The sequence below is a fragment of the Ctenopharyngodon idella genome, chromosome 9, assembly GCF_019924925.1.
Source record: "Ctenopharyngodon idella isolate HZGC_01 chromosome 9, HZGC01, whole genome shotgun sequence".
NCBI lineage: Eukaryota > Metazoa > Chordata > Actinopteri > Cypriniformes > Xenocyprididae > Ctenopharyngodon > Ctenopharyngodon idella.
Window position 1 is genome coordinate 2,577,606 of NC_067228.1, and position 19,869 is coordinate 2,597,474.

The window sequence follows — 19,869 nt, forward strand, 5'->3', positions numbered from 1 at the left end:
AAAGATTTTTGATGTAAAACAGCCTCATTCTTCATTTCAGATTCACAGGTGTTAGTTACTCTTCTTTTGAGTCTCAATGCCTACCTGTTTGCACAGTTTATCCTCTGCTCTTGACCTGCTAGAAAGTTCCCATAGTCTTATCTGTTGGCTGTCGTAGCTGATCACCTGTGATGTGTTTATCAGCGGAGGAGCCGTTCATGTCATCCTTTCACATTCACTCATTTGCACTTCAGCCTCATGGAATTCCGATGAGGAATGTGGGGGAATTCTCACATTTATGACACTCAGCTTTACTTTCCTTCACTGACAGCGGATTTTTGGTACATTTATGCATTTATGCTATATATTTACAATAATTTTGCTGGCAGTAGTATTAAGTTAATCAAAATAAAATGTAATCATGATAGTTCCTGGTGATATATAGAATATTGTCAATAATATCCTGAAAAATATTGAGATATATACCTTTATTTTTTAAGCTATATGACCCAGCTTTGCTCTGAAATAAGTGACAGTATCTGCCGTGCTTAAGTTAGAGATTGCCAGCAGACTTTCTACTGGGTAAGTTAATATTTTACTTCAGTCAGATAACAGTAACCTACATCTCTGTAGCTGATCTGTTTGAAGGCCTTAAGTCATGATGATTGATTCTCTTATTCCAGAATCTTTTCCTATAGCTATGTTGTCTTGATTCTTCTCTTGATAATGATTATGATGCATTAATGTAAGGTGGAGTCTATATGGATTGAATTCCAGTGAAGGAAGGAAGAAGCGTTTTGTCTTTCTATAGTGTGTGTATATTGAAGTGAATGAATGCTGTCTTGTCAGGTTGATTTAGTTTCCACAGCCTCAGGCGCAACTGTGAACTTTCAGTGAAAACAAGTCTCAACTTTGTTTAGGGAAGAGTATCTGATTTTTCTCACACTTTCTTCTTCCTCTGTTATCAATAGTTCAGGTGATTAATGTGACGGAGTTCCTATAAATCATAAACAGTATTACTGTAAATCATTAGCGATACTGTCCATACAGGATATAAGTTTAATGCATATATATTCTCACGGTACACTGTAAACCCAAATAAGTTGGGCTAACTCAAAAAATCGGAGGTAATCGGTTACATCAAATTTTTTGAGTTATAATGTTCCCAAATTTAAGTAAGCAGAACTATCAAGTTTTGAGTTTGTAGTTAATGTTAATTGCTCCTAACTTGAAGTACTGAGTTAGTTAACCCATACATTTTGATAGCAATTAACAAATATTTAGTTAATTAACTTTTTTATTTTGAGTTCTTGCAAATCAAATGAGTTCAAATGTGGAAGTCTGGTTGAAAGTAATTCCAGATATATCGACGTCTTCAACTTTATGTAGTGAAAGCCTTTTGGCAATATTCAATAGATTTTATATAATAGATACAATGTAGATAGAATATTTTTGGATTTCCCTGAAACAATATTTAATCATTTACATTCACCAATAAATGCATAAAGAAACAAATAGCAATAACTGCCTGTATATTTCTTTCTAAAACATAAGAAAATATTATTAAAATACATTGAGTATTGAATCAGTGAATTATATCGATTCATAAAAATTGACAGTTTGAACAGATTCACAGAAATGAATCAAACTAATTATATATTCAAAAGAATATTGCTGTAAGTTTTCATAAAGAAATTTTACATGTTGACTTTCTCTATCTTATTTAGATTACAAGTAAATAATAAGAAATACAGAGAAAAATATTTCCCAGGTTTAAAAAGTCTCCGCCATGAAATAAAAAATAAAAAAGTTAATTGCAGATTTTTCTCACAATTCTGAGAAAAAAAGTCAGAATTGCATGATATAAAGTCAGAATTGCGTTATATGAAGTTAGAATTGCGAGACTATTCGCACAACTCACAAATCTGAGAAAAAGTCAGAAACGTAAAGTTTATATCTCACAATTCTGACTTTATAACTTGCAATTGTGAATTTATATCTTGCAATTCTGAGAAAAAAAGTCAGAATTACATGATATAAAGTGATAATTGTGTGATTATAAATTCACAATTGCGAGTTATAAAGTCAGAATTGTGAGATAAAAACTCGTTTATATCTTTATAAAGTTTATATCTCACAATTCTGACTTTATAACTCACAATTCAATTACCTTTTTTATTTTTTTTAATTTAATGGTGGAAACAAGCTTCCATAGGTTTCAGGTCTCTTTTTGTGGGAGATATGCTCAGAAAGCTTTACTGTCAATTCTGTTTATTGTCTTCAAAACATAACCAAAAATAGTGGGCCCTCGGGTGCCTTAAACCTAAAATATGCCGTGCTTGTCCTCTGGAACAGAAGCAGAGCCGAATTAACATGCTGTTTATAGTTGACTCATAGAGTGTGTCTCTTCTAGGGTTGGGCATCGCTTGAATTTTAGTCATTCTGATTCTTCTTACCGATTCTGATTCTTATCGATTCCCAGTTTTGATTCTAATATGGTAAAAAAGTGTCAATCTTTTAGATATCAAACATATTTATTCTGTGTTTTTTTGCAAAACATTCTGTTGCAGCTGAATACCATGAACAGAAATCAGCAGCCTAAAGAACAACGAACTAATAAACTGTAATATAATAGGTATCCGATTCCTGACCTTAAGTATCCAATTTCAGAATTGGAATTGATTTTTGATTCCCAACCCCTTTATCTCTTCTCATATGTATCTAAGTAGAGGGGATGTTATTGTAGGTCAGGGAGAGTTACTCTGTCTCAGTCAAATCTAAACTTACCAGCGTCAGCATGACTTCATTTTCTGCCCTGAAGAGGCGAGTGAGTCACTTAACTTGGGGTGTTGAAAACCGCCTGTTTCTGAGTTGTCTGTGCTCTGTTTAGACCTGTGATCATTCCTGTCAGTTGGGAAGGGAAACTTTATGACTTTCCACAGAAGGTTGAGTGGAGTTCAAGTGTTTACAGATCAAGTACTGCTTCAAGAGCAAAAAGATGACTCTTTATTTAATTTAATTTAATTTAATTTAATTTAATATATATTTTTTATTTTATTCAAGTACTGCTTCAAGAGTAAACAGATGACTCTTAATTAATTTTATTTTATTTTATTTTATTTTACCGAAGTACTGCTTCAAGAGCAAACAGATGACTCTTAATTTAATTTAATTTAATTTTAATTTAATTTAATTTAATTTAATTTAATATATATTTTTTATTTTATTCAAGTACTGCTTCAAGAGTAAACAGATGACTCTTAATTAATTTAATTTTTTATTTTATTTTATTTTATTTTATTTTATTTTATCTTATCTTATCTTATCTTATCTTATCTTATCTTATCTTATCTTATCTTATCTTATCTTATCTTATTTTATTTTATTTTATTTTATTTTACCGAAGTACTGCTTCAAGAGCAAACAGATGACTCTTAATTTTATTAAATTTTTTTATTTATTTAATTTAATTTAATTTAATTTTATTTTATTTTATTCAAGTACTGCTTCAAGAGCAAACAGATGACTCTTAATTTAATTTAATTTAATTTAATTTAATATATATTTTTTATTTTATTCAAGTACTGCTTCAAGAGTAAACAGATGACTCTTAATTAATTTTATTTTATTTTATTTTATTTTATTTTACCGAAGTACTGCTTCAAGAGCAAACAGATGACTCTTAATTTTATTAATTTTTTTTTTATTTAATTTAATTTAATTTAATTTTATTCAAGTACTGCTTCAAGAATAAACAGATGACTCTTAATTTAATTTAATTTAATTTAATTTAATATATATTTTTTATTTTATTCAAGTACTGCTTCAAGAGTAAACAGATGACTCTTAATTAATTTTATTTAATTTAATTTTATTTTATTTTATTTTATTTTACCGAAGTACTGCTTCAAGAGCAAACAGATGACTCTTAATTTTATTAATTTTTTTAAATTTAATTTAATTTAATTTAATTTAATTTAATTTAATTTAATTTTATTTTATTCAAGTACTGCTTCAAGAGCAAACAGATGACTCTTAATTTAATTTAATTTAATTTAGTTTAATATATATATTTTTATTTTATTCAAGTACTGCTTCAAGAGTAAACAGATGACTCTTAATTTATTTTATTTTATTTTATTTTATTTTACCGAAGTACTGCTTCAAGAGCAAACAGATGACTCTTAATTTAATTTAATTTAATTTAATATATATTTTTTATTTTATTCAAGTACTGCTTCAAGAATAAACAGATGACTCTTAATTTATTTTATTTTATTTTATTTTATTTTACCGAAGTACTGCTTCAAGAGCAAACAGATGACTCTTAATTTAATTTAATTTAATTTAATTTAATTTTTTTTTTTTAAATTTTATTCAAGTATTGCTTCAAGAGCAAACAGATGACTCTTAATTTAATTAAATTTTTAAAAAAAATTATTTTTTAATTTAATTTAATTTAATTTTTTATTTTATTTTTATTTTATTCAAGTACTGCTTCAAGAGCAAACAGATGACTCTTAATTTAATTTAATTTAATTTAATTTAATTTAAAAAAAAAAGTAATTTAATTTAATTTAATTTTTTATTTAATTTAATTTTTATTTTATTTTATTTTATCAAGCACGTGGATCCTATTCTACAATTATACTAAACTTGCATCGGTCTGGTATTAGTATTATTAATTGCAATCTTAAAAGTGGAGCAATAATATGCACCAAAGGTGCAGAATATTGCCTTTTCTAAATGAAGAACGATAGCATCGCTTGTTTAACTCTCTTGTTGGGAGTGAATATTAATAATGTAGATGCAATATTTTCATTTTCCAGTTACCCAGACTTCTCATCCCTCTTTCCCAGAGCTGTTTGATGGTCTGAAGTAAACTCATATTAAAAACGTCATTGTTGCATTTTTCTTTTCATGTCATTATGAATGCATGGCCGTCTATAGAGCTGAGATACGGCCCGCTCCAGCGGCTCATTGTCTTTTTCTTGCTCATTTCCTGTTTCAAGGTGAAGAATTCTTCCCACCGTCTGCAATCACCTGTTATCTCGTTCTGGTTATTTTCGTCAATGGGCATTTAACGGTCCCTATTAACTTGTCCATTGTTCTCACAGTCTCTGTCCATTATAGCAATTTCATCTATTAAATTCTCCATTTCACAAAATGATGTCTGTCATTTTCTTTCCACTAAAGACTCGGTCAGGTCGTTACGGTTATCTAGAACTTTTTCAGCTCTGTAACTTTAAGAATTCGTCACATCTTTTATTAGTTAAGATGATTTTTGTCAAGTGATATTGAGGAAAATGAACAAATTCACTGTTTCAAAGAAAGCATGTATTGTTTGAAACATGTTGATTAGAGACAGTAAAGAAAAAAATTCTTATAAAATTATGGTTTTAATATTTTACCCATCTAAATGCATATGCACGTCCATGCATGATGGGATGTGAAAATGTACATCTTAGTAGGAACGACCCGTCACAGAAGCAGGACCGACTCTGTTGGTTTCGTGGTTGTCATGACGCCGGACACGGACTCTGAGGAATCACTCATGTCGAATAGCTCATTGAAAAGAGTTGCTTGGAGAGTGAGAGAATGGAAAAGTGTGTAAATAAGTGGATCTTGGCGGCGGTTTGAGATTGACCTGCTGTAATTGTGAGAGTCTGGAGGACACGCAGGGCTCATGTGGGCTCTGATGGTTCAGTGTGTGAGTGGAAGGAGCCAGAGGCCATCAGCAGAACAATGCCACGTCCGTTTCCTGTGCTGCGCTCTGCAGATGGTACCGGCAACACTTCAACCTGCCTGTTTTTGAGCTGTGCAGTGTTATTTTAAGGTGGGGTGGAATTGTGACATAATGGAAATGAGATCTTTAACTATTCTGGATTAGTTAGAAACAAGTTTATTGCAGGTGTTCATAAAAGAATGATTGCAGAATGCAGGGGAAGGCTTTTGTTTCACTGTTGTTCCTCTGAACTTCCACAATACACGGTTTAAAAGTGAAGCATGTGATGTTTTCTGTAGAGATACACTGATAATAAACTTCTGGATGAAATTATAAGCTGATAATTATTTTCATGTTATATGCATGGGCAATAATGCATTAAATATCTATATTATTTTCTCTTAAAAAGAACATGCACAGTAGTTTTTGTCTCTGTCAAGTCAATGTTGTGATGCTTAAGTGAATTTAGGCATCACAACATTAATAATAATAATATGCATAACTCTTAATTTTGTGATGAATAGTTGATGAAGTTGTTAATTACTTGAGAGAGTACTTGAAAGAGTTAAATCTTTTCTATAACTTTAGTTAACTTTATAGTTAACTAGTTAGGGTTAGTTAACTAGTTAGTTCTAGATTATGGCAGACTATTTTTCATCTAAAATCATAAAAATAGTTAGAAATGAGCATCCACAACTGAATATTCAGTACTGACTGATAAATCATTATCCGTCATTTTTATTTCTTTAAAGGGGTGGTTGATTATGTTTTCACTTTTTTAACTTTAGTTAGTTTGTAATGTTTGAGCATTAACAACATCTGCAAAGTTACGATGCTCAAAGTTCAATGCAAAGGGAGATTACAACAAACTACAACGAGCTTCTTCCTGGTTCAGTGACATCACTAACCCTAAAATTTTGTCTGCGTGAGATTCTCCAGCTTTGTTGTTGTTGAGCAACCGAAGCGCGAGCTGTTAAAGCTCCGCCCTCTTCTGGAAAGGGGGCCGGGAGCAGCAGCTCATTTGCATTTAAAGGGACACACACAAAAACGGTGTGTTTTTGCTCACACCCAAATAGGGTCAAATTTGACAAGCTATAATAAATGATCTGTGGGGTATTTTGAGCTGAAACTTCACAGACACATTCTGGGGACACCAGAGACTTGTGCCTTTGAAGTTTCAGATCTGAAAACGGTTAGTTTGTAGATTCAGTCTCTTTAAACCCCTCGTTTCCATCTGCTCTGATTGGTCAGATGGTCCAGTCTGTTGTGATTGGTTGACCTCTTACAACGTGTGTTGGAAATGAAACTCCTATTACCATATCTGAATTTCAGCTCCGGATCTTCATCAGTGCTTGATGAACTTGACTTCCAGTCTCAGCTTCAACTACAGTGTTTGAGGGCGGGGCAAAGTAGATGTTGTTCTCGGGCAGCCAATGAAGAGCATAGGCTTTATGCACATTTGTTAGATTATGTAGGTTTGTAACAGGAAGTAAGACTGGAATTGCTGACGACTCGTTTCGCCAGTTCAGAATCAATTCTTTCTTTTAAGAGACAATGTCCTGCACTTTGATCTTTGCAGATCTTTTACATTCACAAACAGCTATATTACACACTACATGAAGGGTAATATCCAAAAAAGCATAATAGCCCCTAACAACTGAAACAAAACAAGTTACTAAAAATAAAACAAACAAACAAAAAACTCAAATTCAAAATATTAATGAAAACTATAATATCTTAATGATACTAACATAACACTGTGGTGCTAAAATAATACACTTCACCTTTAAACCAAGGTGCTTTCCTTTCCTTTGCTCTGCTTTTAAGTAAGCTTCAGGGTCTCTGTGGCTGCTTCAGTGTGTAAAGGGCTGCTGAGAAGCCCACTGAGATAATACAGATAGCCAAGTCATTGAAGCAGCAAGTCCCCTTTTAAAACGAGTGTGAGATAAAGCTGCTTTATAGAGCCCAGACTACCTGTAGCCCTGCCACATGGTCATTCCTGTGGAGATAGTCCATGAAACTGCTCTGGGATTTTTTCCCCTCGTTCCTCAGGACATGGTATCTTCATCTTGCATGGTTGAGATTGTCCTGCCGAAGTCTTTGTTCAGTCAGAGAGCCACATGTTGATTTAATTTCGTTCCTGGGTCGGATCAGATGTGAGGGAAGTGATGACGGGACATGTGGACCTCTCGCTGTCAGCCTTCAGACCCTTGGTCAGAAACTCCTGACCTTGAATCTGGTCTGGAACCAGCGGTTGACCAGGGTGGGTTTTTCAGTGGCCGATGCTGATACCAGTAGATGTAAGTGACTGATGATAATGCTATTGGTTACACTAGTTTCATGATCCTTTCTTAACTTGTGAGTGTGTGAGTGGCTGAGATATTTTAACCCTGTTATGCCATTTTATTGAACAGTTGAACTTTTAGACAACAGTTGAACTTTTTAGACAAAATAATAATAAAAAAATGTATAAACAAAAAGTTAGCACATGTGTTTTTCGTTATCATATTTGATATATCAGGCTTTTATGGCTCATCTTCTACAAAATGCTGGGTTAAAGTTGGGTTAAATATGGACAAACCCAACGATTGGGTTGTTTTGACCCAGCAGTTGGGTTAAATGTTTGTCCAACGTGCTGGGCAGTTTTATTTAACCCAACTATTGTTTAAAAATTAATATATGACTGGCTTAAAATTAACCCAAAATATGTTGGTAATTAAAAATCAGACACATAATTACTAGAGGCAACAATAATTATCAAAGGTGAACATTTATTAAGAAGCAATTTAATAAATATTTATTATTTAATTATTATTTATTAAACTTATTAATAAATGTTGGTTTATTATACATATTAATACGTGTTAATTTCCAACCTATTTGGGGTTCATTTTAAGCAAGGAGTACAGTCATTTTTAAACAATAGTTGAGTTAAATAAAATAAAACATTTAACCCAACTGCTGGGTCAAAACAACCCAATCACTGGGTTTGTCCATATTTAACCCAACTTGGGTTGTTTTTAACCCAGCATTTGTATGATGTAGGAGAATATTGAGCTCATACTTGAATATATAGCCAAAAAGTAAGATGAAATGTAATGTTAATCAATGAGATCTTTATAACAGTATAGCAGACTAATTACATAACATGCATATAAGTATCAGTTAACAATAATCGGCTATATCTTAGCAAGATGATAAATACAAGCTTAGTTTTTGCAAAAAAGTATAAAATATCAATCAGAAGACAGAAAGCATGTGGACAGAAAGCAAATAATGAAATAAATCACGATTCCTTTTGTTCATGTGATGAAAAGCACTGTCTTGATTATTTTTAACTATATTTTTACTGCATTTTAACTTAACCTACTGGCTTTCTGGCTAAAAAAGAAGATTCTAGATTTATTTTAAAAAGAATTCACCCTTTTAGCTTTTTAGCTAGAAATATCAATGATAGTCAAAAGACTTTTTCTTTGACATATATATTGCCCAGGTGGCAGAATTCCTGTTCCCTCATCTTATCCGTTTAGGAGCTTGAGGAATCTGTCTGCGGCAGTTTTGCTTGTAGCTGCTGCTTCAGAGATGGATGGAGTGAGAGAGGTCGTCTGGAATGAGACTTGCTGCTGTAATTGCTCGCATGTGCTGCACATTTGAGTCTGTTAGGAGGTTCACTTCACTATCCTGTAACAGGAACAACAGCCAGGATGGAAAAACTCAAATGGAGACGGATCACGTTTTTATCAGAGTTTGTCTTGGGTACACTTTATAGAAGTTATCAGACTGTTTAGAAGATATAATCCACACAAACTCACAGTTGTTCACTTTTTAATTTTCTTTATTGTAATACGTATAATAATTCATAGTTAATGGTATTTTGTACATATAACAATGCGTTTTTAAGTTGTAGCCTATACTATTAAGGAAATGAATGCATTTGTTAAAGGGATAGTTCATCCAAAAAATCATTTATTCACCCTCAAGTTATTCCAAACCTGTATGAGTTTCTTTCTTCTGTTGAACACAAAAGAAGATATTTTGAAGAATGTTGGTAACCGAAGAGTTGATTGGACCTCAAATAAAGTTATTGTCTCCTAAAAGAAAGAATCGATTCTGAACTGCCCAGTTGTCTGCAATTCCAGTCTCACTTCCTGACAAATTTGCATAATGCCAGCCTGTGGTCTTCATTGGTTGCTTGCAAACAGCGTCTACTTTGCCTCGCCCTCAAACACTTTAGTTGTAGCTCAGACTGGAAGAGTTTGGTTCGTGTTGTCGTCATGTCGAGAAGATGCTGTTTTCTGCCTTGCATGAACTGCAGACTCACGCTGGAGTTGATACGGTAAAACTGACGCCATCATAAATGTTTGTATAACTGTGTATACAAGTGCTGAGAAAGATCCGGAGCTGAAATTCAGATATGATAATGGGCGTTTGGTTTCTGACACGTGCTGTAAGCAGTCGACCAATCACAACAGTCTGGGATGTGTGACCAATCAGAGCAGAGTAGGCTCTCAGAAAGGTGGAGTTTAGAGAGACTGAATCTCCGAATGAACCATTTTCAGACTCTTTGAGAAATGAGGAGACCTCCAAAACAAAAATTAGGAACCTTTAAAATAGCATAATAGGAGCACTTTAATGTTTAAAATTGTAAGCGGGAGGAATGTGTGATTCTAACACTTCATTTATTGCATTTGTATCTAATGATCTCTGGGTTTTTGTATCATAAGATATGTGCTGTGCATCTATCTGCAAAAATATTTGAGCTTATTTATAGTGTTTTTTTGAAAGCTAAACTCAACAAAAAAGTTGCTCATAGTCACAGATGCCAGTTTTCATCCAGATTACCAGTGTGTTCCCAGTTTGAGTTTCTTTTTAACTTTGTCTTGAAATGGAAGCGCATCTGTTTCTGTACTGAATCTTCCTGCATCTCTCCTCAACTTTTGACTTCTCACTCTGGATGAGGTCGCAGCAGGCCTTCTCATCCAAGAGCTCAAATCGATGCAGATCGGACCGCCCGCTCACTCGTCTCCTGGGGAGACACCGGCAGGATATTTTTAATGCTCGATCTCAGTGCTGTGGTGTCCGCTGTGAGTTCAGCACGACTCCAGTTTCAGACCCCTCACCTTGTCTCGTCTCATCTGAGCGGAGCTGTCAGGCACACTTTTTATTTCACTGTTAGCACTAGTCTTTGTAGCAAGGCTGTTTTCTCAGAGGAGCAGGTGAGAAAATAATTTGTAGTACAAAAATAAAACAAATAGAACAACAAATGAAATCTATGTGATGGAGAGGATAACAATGAATTATCGATTTCAAATTATGGGGAAAATGGGTAGATAGTATTCTTCCACTGAGACCAGACCTAGTATAAAAAATATAACTACGAAAGAGTTTGGATTTGGAAATTTTATTAATGGTGACCTATAATGCCCCTTTTACAAGATGTAATATAAGTCTCTGGTGTCCCCAGAATGTGTCTGTGAAGTTTCAGCTCAAAATACCCCACAGATCATTTATTATAGCTTGTCAAATTTGCTCCTATTTGGGTGTGAGCAAAAACATACCGCTTTTGTCTGTGTCCCTTTAAATGCAAATGAGCTGCTGCTCCCGGCCCCCTTTCCAGAAGAGGGCGGAGCTTTAACAGCTCACGCTTCGGTTGCTCGACAACAACAAAGCTGGAGAATCTCACACAGCCAAAATGAGGATTGTCAGTAACGGTGTTCAGCCTTACATTGTTCAAACCTGGAGTCGACACTGATGGAGAGACTCAGGAAGAAGTTACAACTTTTAGACGTTTCTGTGCAAATCCAGCGTTGAACTGACCCTCGTTTGTGAAGCAGTCCGGCGTAAAATGACGGCATGGTAACAACACTCTACTACAACAACTCTTCCTCTTCTCTAAAGCAGCCCAACATGGCCTCACACCCTTTGTTGTGTGTTTTCGGGGGCGGGGTTTATGTAAATTTTAGGGTTAGTGATGTCACCAGCCCAAGAAGAAGCTTATTGTAGTCCCTACCAGCCGTTTGTTGAAGTCCTTAAAAAGAGAAAATATCTCCCTTTGCATTGAACTTTGAGCATCATAACTTTGCAGATTGTTGTTTATGCTCAAACAGCAACATTACACACTAACTAAAGTTAAAAAAGTGAAATCATAATCAACAACCCCTTTAAAAGAAAAGTGTTATAAGAAGCATTAGCTTACATTTGAATTTTAGACAAAATACTTTACTGAGTAATAGGTAATAATAAAATAATGAAGTAATAATGAAAAAAGACTATTATTGTGACAGCTACTATTATTTTTACTTTTATTATCATCATAACTGATGTCTTTATTGTCATTATATTGTCAAAGTACTATTTCTTTTGTTAAACCTTTAAAACCGGATGTGTCGTCGGTGACACATCCAACCAAGCTGTATTCATGTTACCGTAACTCTTGAACCGCTATCGTAATAATTCAAATTGCTACAGACAGTTCACAACATGGGCTTTTCGGCAATATATGGGTTATTACGGTAATTTTGTGCCTACCATCAGCAAATGGCAGCCGCTTTCGGGGAGAGTGGGTGGAAGGAGGATTTGAACAGAGAGATATGGAGCGCAGCAGTTTAGGGAGTTTTGGATCGCATAAATAATAGAAGAAACAAACAAAAACATGGCGAAGGAGTACACAGTCGATTGGGATGATTTGTGATAAGACTTGGGAGGAGGATAAGTGAGACTCGCATTTCGCATTTGGTGTGTGCATCTGTATAATGTGTCCGTGCGGTAAATGTATGCATGCACAAAAAGACTTGTATATATGTAATATAGTTGAATTTTCAAGTTTGAAGTGTTAGATTCTTTCGATCATCATTTTTCTCTTTTTTTCTAAATAAAAATCAGAAAATGTATTCTTGTTTTTTTTTATTTTAGTCTATTTAAATTCTATTTACAAACTCGCCATATATATATTAATGGTCGATAACTGTAAATTATTGAAAGCCAGTTGTTTTCTGAAAAAAATGACACCTTGCACTTGAAGATAGCACATTGTTTGAGAATTTTATAATAAAAAAAAACATAATATGTGAAAACGGGCTATTTTAGCTTTAGGTTCTAAAGGGTTAAAGTATTATTTTATTTGTGTTTATATAAATAAATACAAAAAAACTCAAAAAAGAACAATATATCAGATCAAATAGTGTCTTAAGCATTAATTTTTTTCAGTAACACTCGAGTATGAGGAACAATTCTCACTTTAAACTTTTGAAGTGGATCAAAACCTTTCATCAAAGTTGTCCTAAATCCTTCTTCTTAGGACAACTTTTTTGATCCACTTCAAATGTTGACTGTAGTTGCTTATTAGCTTGCATATTACTAGGTTTATTAGTACTTATTAAGCACATATTAATGCCTTATTCTGCATGACCATATTCTATATCTCTTAAACCTTAAACTTAAATGCTTCAACATCTACCTTACTAACTATTAATAAGCAGTAAATTAGGAGTTTGAGGCAAAAGTCCCAGTGAATATGTGTTCCCCATACTAAAATGTTACCATTTTTTCTATTATAACACTGCCCAGGGATTAAAAATGATAATAATAATGATGTGTTGCACACTCCTGATGTATTTGTGTTCACCTTCCTGTTTAATTTAAACACACTAACTGCAAGACGCACGCTGAGTGACGTTCACAGCGTATAAACAGTCTGACGTGCTGTAATGTGTTTGACCTGTGCTGCTAATTCTGAGAGGTGAAGGAACCTCAGCGCTATCATGACGAGTGGCACGGGAAGCCCAAGTTCAGCCGCTTAGCATCAATTAGATGTGGAATGCTGGGAATCCAACAGCTTGTTTTCCGGAAAAACAAGATAGCGGAGCAGAGCCGCTCTGTGCAAATATTGAAGAATTCTTTCCATGCCGGCCCACCAGCGATCACACGTTAGAGTGGGTGGACTGTGGGAAAAATCTTGCCAAACAGAGAAATAAAATATACAATGAGCTATTAGATTATGCTCTTTTTTTATATTCTTTATTTTTCTAAGATATTTTTACACATAGAGCTCTTTTGGCCCTCTTAAAGCTGGGTGCACATTGTGCGATATATAATAGATATTATAATAGTGCTGATCACACTTTGGGATCTCAGCTGTCATTTATGTCAGACTATATGACAATCAAGGCGTGTTAAAAATGGACGCAAGCATGAAAACTTGTCATCATCAACCCATACACATTCGGTGACTATGAGCTGCATTACACGTGAGCCCAAAATTTTGGCCAACAAAAAAAATCTCTAGTGTTAATTTTGATAATGGCTTGACAATTTAACGGTCATCGTAGAAGTCACACTGCAGGACTGTGCGCCAAATCTTCCGACACTGCCAAAATTTAGTCGGAGGTAAAATTTGATCGCAGTGGTCTTTAATTGGCTGTGAACGTCAAACTAGCGATCAAAGACTGCAGATTTTAGCCTAGGATCAGAGGAATCTTTAAGGATTTGCAGAATTTGTCTCAGATGATCAAATCGTGGCCAAAACCCGGCTTAAAACGCACTCTTCTTACACACTAGTTTATTTGATTTGTCGTAAATAATGTGAACACATTTTGTAAATGCATCACACAAGAAATCAATTTTGTCTTTTGTTCTAAACTATCACTTTTCTGAACAAACAGATGTCTTTTCTATCACATCTGAAGTTATCATTTTGCGGTGAAAATGGCTTTTTAACAAAATATTCTGTTCATAAGTTTCTTTTCTTTACACTGTACACATACACATCTTATATTTCATCTCAAACGCTTCACGGAAACTGTTGTCTTCTTGGTAAACAAGTACACTAACGTTTAAGAAAAAAATAATCTTGGAAATCATAATTTGTGTAATTTTTTTTTTTTTAGCATTTTCACACAACAAATAATAAAATTCGCTGAGGTTCAAGGTTTATGTTCATTTCAGTGTTTTGTTTAGAATGTTGTAGTTTTACATTTTTAATAATTCATATTTTTATGATGGGTATTCCTATTTTAAGATTGAAAGGCATGGTAAAATTTTTTAAATCAAGTCAATTTTATTTGTAGCACTTTTCACAAATCATTTTCAAAGCAGCTTTACAGAAAATCGTGCACTCAAAAGAAAAAAAAAATGGACAAACCCAACTGTTAGGTTAAAAATGTAATTAAAAAATGTAACCCAATGGCGGGTTTGTCCATATTTGACCCAAATTTGGGTTGAAACAACCCAGCATTTTTTTTAGAGTGTGATGTTAATTGTTAATGTTTATAATATCTTAATATCTTCATGCCTTACAGTCACATTCAAGAGATTATATCTGGGCAAAAATACAGTTTACATTTTCTGACGATACAAGCAATGTGACCTCCATTAAAGAAACTGTAAATCTGTTAGTTTTAATAAAAATCAATGCCCCTGGGACATTAAAGAGCATGTAGTCAAAGAAACACTGGCATGCAGTAAGCATTTCTAAGGTCTCTAGGGTGGAGTGTAACTCTAGACTGCAAGATCTTCTGAATTTACCAAACCAACTGTGTACAAACCTGCTGCTTCATGTGAAAAATCTCTCGTGTTTCCACAGCATAATCGCGAAGGGATTCCTGGAGTCACGCCATGTTCAAGGCTGTGCTAAAGAAGAGCAGAGATGGTGGGAAAAACAAGAAGGATGCAGGTATGAAAATTGATTATGATATTTTTTTAGATTTCCCTGCGGTCATGGACAAATCAAGGAATTTTACAGTTGTGATTTTCAGTTCTGAACATAACCTTTCATGAAAACGTAGCAACTTTTCCACCTTGGAAACGACTCAACCCTTCTACTTTAATTACCTTTTGCAGCGTTTTTGAGGTCTTGTTTTTGAATGAGTCATATTGCAGCTAATGTGTTGATTCATACAACATAAAGTCCATCATAAGTTAGTAGACTTGTAAATATGTACTAATTGAGGCGGTACAAGACTGCTTCGGGATGCCTGATGATGTCATGTGGGCGATATGCATCAGAGATCTGTCAGCATCAACCTGATGTGTGGGATTTATTTACAGGGATTTATGATGTGGTTTCTGGTTTATGTCGCTGTTGTAGAAACAGGTGTGCAGAAGCTCTGAACGCTCTGGGAGAATTAGGAGGTGTGTGTATGTGTACACTGGAATTCCCTGGGATAATGGGATGTTGCTATGGAAATATTTATGGTGTTTTGGCCTCAACGGAAAAGCAAAAGTTAAGATAGAAGACCCAACACAGTGGATATGCTCTAAAACCTGTGCAGGCAGCATTTTAAGGCATTATAGGTTTTCCTGAAGATCATGTGTTGTCATGTATTCATCACTGTCTGTGCTTTAACTAGTGACATCATTGACAATTCATCACGGGGCGCTTGAAACCTCATATGAAATGTTGTTTTCAGTTGTAGGAACATGTTCATCATGCATGAATCATGTTTTACACACCCGTTTGTCTCTACATCAGTGAAACGCTCATATTTTTTGTTGTTGATGTCAAAGGTCGTGCATCCAGTCAAACTATACAGTATTTTAGTGCAAATTCATCTGTCACTTGGTAGAAACTCCTCAAATTAGACAGATCTCAACCTGGATATGAAGATCTTATACTCACAGCTAATATTGAATTTTATAAAATATTAAATTGCACGCAGATTTTTTAAGTAAATTTCACGTTTGGAATTAAGTAAAATCTACTTAACTGAGTTAAGTAAAATTAACAAAGAAAATAATTAACTTTTAACTTGGCCACAGTGTTGCCAAGTCTGCTGTTTTCTCGTGGATTTGGGCTACTTTAACACTGTTGCTGGGGGATGTTTTTCATGTATAATATAATAACATGATATTTAGCCCCTGGAATGCGAATTTTGCCAGGGGATCCCCGCCAAAAACATGGATTTTACCCACCGGAACACGATTTTTACTGAGGGAGCCCCCCTGAAACGCGATTGGGCTAGTTTTGGGCGGGTTTTGTTGTGAAAACCTGGCAACCCTGCTTGGCCAGTTAAAGTTTTTTGAGTAGTTTCTAATTGTTGAAGTTTATTTTGCATACTCTGTTTCAAGTACGTTTCACTCAAACAATATAACACTGAATTAAGCCATGCTATCAAAGTGTATGCTTTACTTAGAACATCCATGTAAATAATACAGTAAATATTGTGTAGACCAACATATCTACATAATAGAAGTAATGTGTTACCCACCCGAACACAGAAATCTCAATATATGGTACATGGTCATTTTGAGTAGAAAATAAACTCCAGGGGCCATATTCACAAAACATTTTAAGGCTAAAAGTAGCTCCTAACTTACCAATTTAGGAGAAACTCTTAAAAATAATGGGCATGCCAGGCCTAATTTTAGGACTCCTAAATTTTTATTCTAAGAGTATTTCACAAAGCATTTTTGCGCATTTTAGCTCCTAAATCTGTGAAACGTTAGGAGTATTCAAGAGGACTCCTAAGTCTCTAAGACCAAATCGCGAACAATCATAATCCACCCAAAGACACTGTACACCATTAGGCAATAGCGATAGAGCCTTGGGTGCTGAACCTTTTCTTCATAAATGCAATACATATTTTGATTTATCAATTTGAATTTACGATCAGACACCAAAAATAAATATTTAATAATATAAAAATGATTACCTGTGGCAGTTGTTTTCATCAGTTCATACTTACAAATGATTGAATAGAGTAAAAAAAATATAATAAGCGTATTTGGCATGCTGTCCAAGGAGATGGAGGGCTCCGAGCTTGGAATTTAGCCCAAACCCTGAGTTCTGCCTCGTATCGCAGCCGAGAGTGAGGAAGGAACGGGGTTGCGGAGGGTTGCAGAAAACTGTCGAGGTAACTATAGGTGAGTCGGCTCTCGTCTGTGTATATATACCTCCACTTGAGCTGATAAGACCATTTGAATGCGCTCCTCCCAAACTTTGTTTATAAAACATAATTTGTTGCTTGAATTCTGAATCTCTCGAGACGCAGACATGTAAGAGGCGGACAATTAGCTGAACATATACTAGTTTAATTAGTGACACTTAGCCTACATTTTAAAACCTTTATTTGAATATAGCAACATTTTTATTAAACAAAAATCTTTTTGAATAGGGCAACATTTGTATTTTAAAACCTTTATTTTAATATGGAAACATGATACCTCATTCTACAATATTTCTATGATTAAATCGCTGACAGAGACTCCTCCCCCATCAGCCAATCACTGTGGGCATAGTTAGTAAGCGTGTTGACATCATCCATAACAACGAGGTCAGCCCCGCCCTTACTCTTAGCTTAAGACTTCTGTCTATTCCTTAGTAAAAGTTTGTCTCAGCAGCTTTGTGAATAGGTTTTAAGAGAAAACTCTTAGCTAAGAGCTCTTAGTGGTAAGATAAAATGTTTTGTGATTATGGCCCCAGATGTTATAAAACAGCAAGTTACTAAACTTAACAACAAAAGCAATGATAAAACAGTGTAAATACAGCTGGAAAACAATGATAAATGCAACCTTATTAATTATTCATGCCTCGGTGCATGATGGGAACACCAGTATCAGAAAGTTGAGTAGGTAACCTATTACTTAATTTATAATGTTGATATTTACACCTTAATTTCTACAAGCTTAAATTGAGTACTAATATATAATTTGTTTTTTATATGGATGCACCGATATTAAAATTCTGGCCGATACCGATAACCGATAATTCTTTATATTTAAAAGCCGATAACCGATATATTGGCCGATAAATCTAAATCCAAATTTTTATATAATTTTTGAGAGTCTGATTACAAAAACAAAAGTCTCACCATTAAAAGTCATGTCACAAACACACAATTATAAGATTATGTAGCCTATATGACAGACTTTACACTGTACTTAACTGTATTTTCCTTTTTGAAGCGATTTCATCATATTTCAAGCAATTCAAAACCATAATGGTGAACAGTGCTCATCTGAAGTGTCTCAGCTGAAGGAAATAATCCATTATTTATTGGCTTTAATATATCAGCCAAGTTTTCTTATCAGGCCGATAACAATGACATTAAAACAAACATATATTGGCCGATACCGATATGGTGGCGATTCATCGTGCATCCCCTGTTTTTTAAATTCTTGCCTGAACTAACTTATTCAGGTAGAAATTACATTAGTTTTACTTCACCACAGAATCATTTTTATCAGTGTACCAACAAGTAACAGATGAATTTGTGCCAGAACGCTGCTAGGTTTCATTGAAAACGCAGCCTTTGACGTTTGCATTATTTATTTAGCTTTCAGTGTGAGGATTTAGTATGACTAGTCTAGACTAGTCCGCTTGTTCTTTTTGTCTTTTGTTGCTGTACTTGTTGTTATCCTTTTAGATTTAGAGCTCTGATTATTACGACAGACAGTCTACCTCGTCTCCCAGCCGGAAATGCTTCATCAAGTCACAGGTCTGTCTGCCCTTTGTGTCTATCCATTTCCTCTCTCTCTCTCTCCCATTCTTGATCCCACTGGGACGGTTCCGGCCGTTCCCTCCCTGCTGTTGCCTTGAATAAAGAATGACATGTTTTGTCAGCTCTTGATGTGGTGGATGCTGGAATCACTTTGCTGTCATGTCATTTGATGATGTCCCGGTGGGGAATTAGTGGCATATTTTTATGTCCAAGCCGGCTGGGAAATGTGGACTGCAAACTTGAGATGAATAGCAGCACATGTTGTCGAGGCTGTTTTTTCACTTTACTGAATATCATATTGCCGTTCTGAAAGGCTTTCGAGCTCAGATTCAGTCTTGAGTTACTGATGCCTTCACACTACCTTAGAATGCTGAGTAGGGCTTGACAATGAAGAAGGCCCGCGGCCAGTGTAAGAGAGGATCGGACCTGTTGACGGAGCCGTCACTTGTGCCATTGCTGTATTTATGCCGTCTGTAAGCAAACAGAGATGTAATCGAGTGAGAGAACATACACACACACAGCACTAAATATACTTCACTTCTAGTTGTTAATGTTTTAAAAGGGTCATATGATGCTGTTTTAAAAGTTCATTATTTTGATAATAGAATAGGTTAACATGCTTTAAAGGTACAATATGTAACTTTTCGCCAATAGAGGTTGCCTATTCAAAACAAAAGCGTAGCTTGATGATGCCAAGATTGAGCACGGAATCATGGGAGATGTCGTCTT

The 19,869-nt window shown here is 34.6% G+C and overlaps 1 protein-coding gene across 4 annotated transcripts in view; it reads left to right on the plus strand.

Moving 5' to 3' along the window:
- Positions 1-19,869, plus strand: part of tanc1b (tetratricopeptide repeat, ankyrin repeat and coiled-coil containing 1b) — a 179,428-nt gene that overhangs the window by 9,158 nt on the left and 150,401 nt on the right. For all 4 annotated transcript variants that reach the window (XR_007931526.1, XM_051904757.1, XM_051904758.1 and 1 more), the window contains exon 2: positions 15,285-15,374. Coding sequence is in view for 3 of the 4 variants with exons in the window: in XM_051904757.1 (XP_051760717.1) it covers positions 15,317-15,374 (58 nt within the window). In the remaining variant the exon portion in view is untranslated. The remainder of the gene's footprint in view (positions 1-15,284; positions 15,375-19,869) is intronic.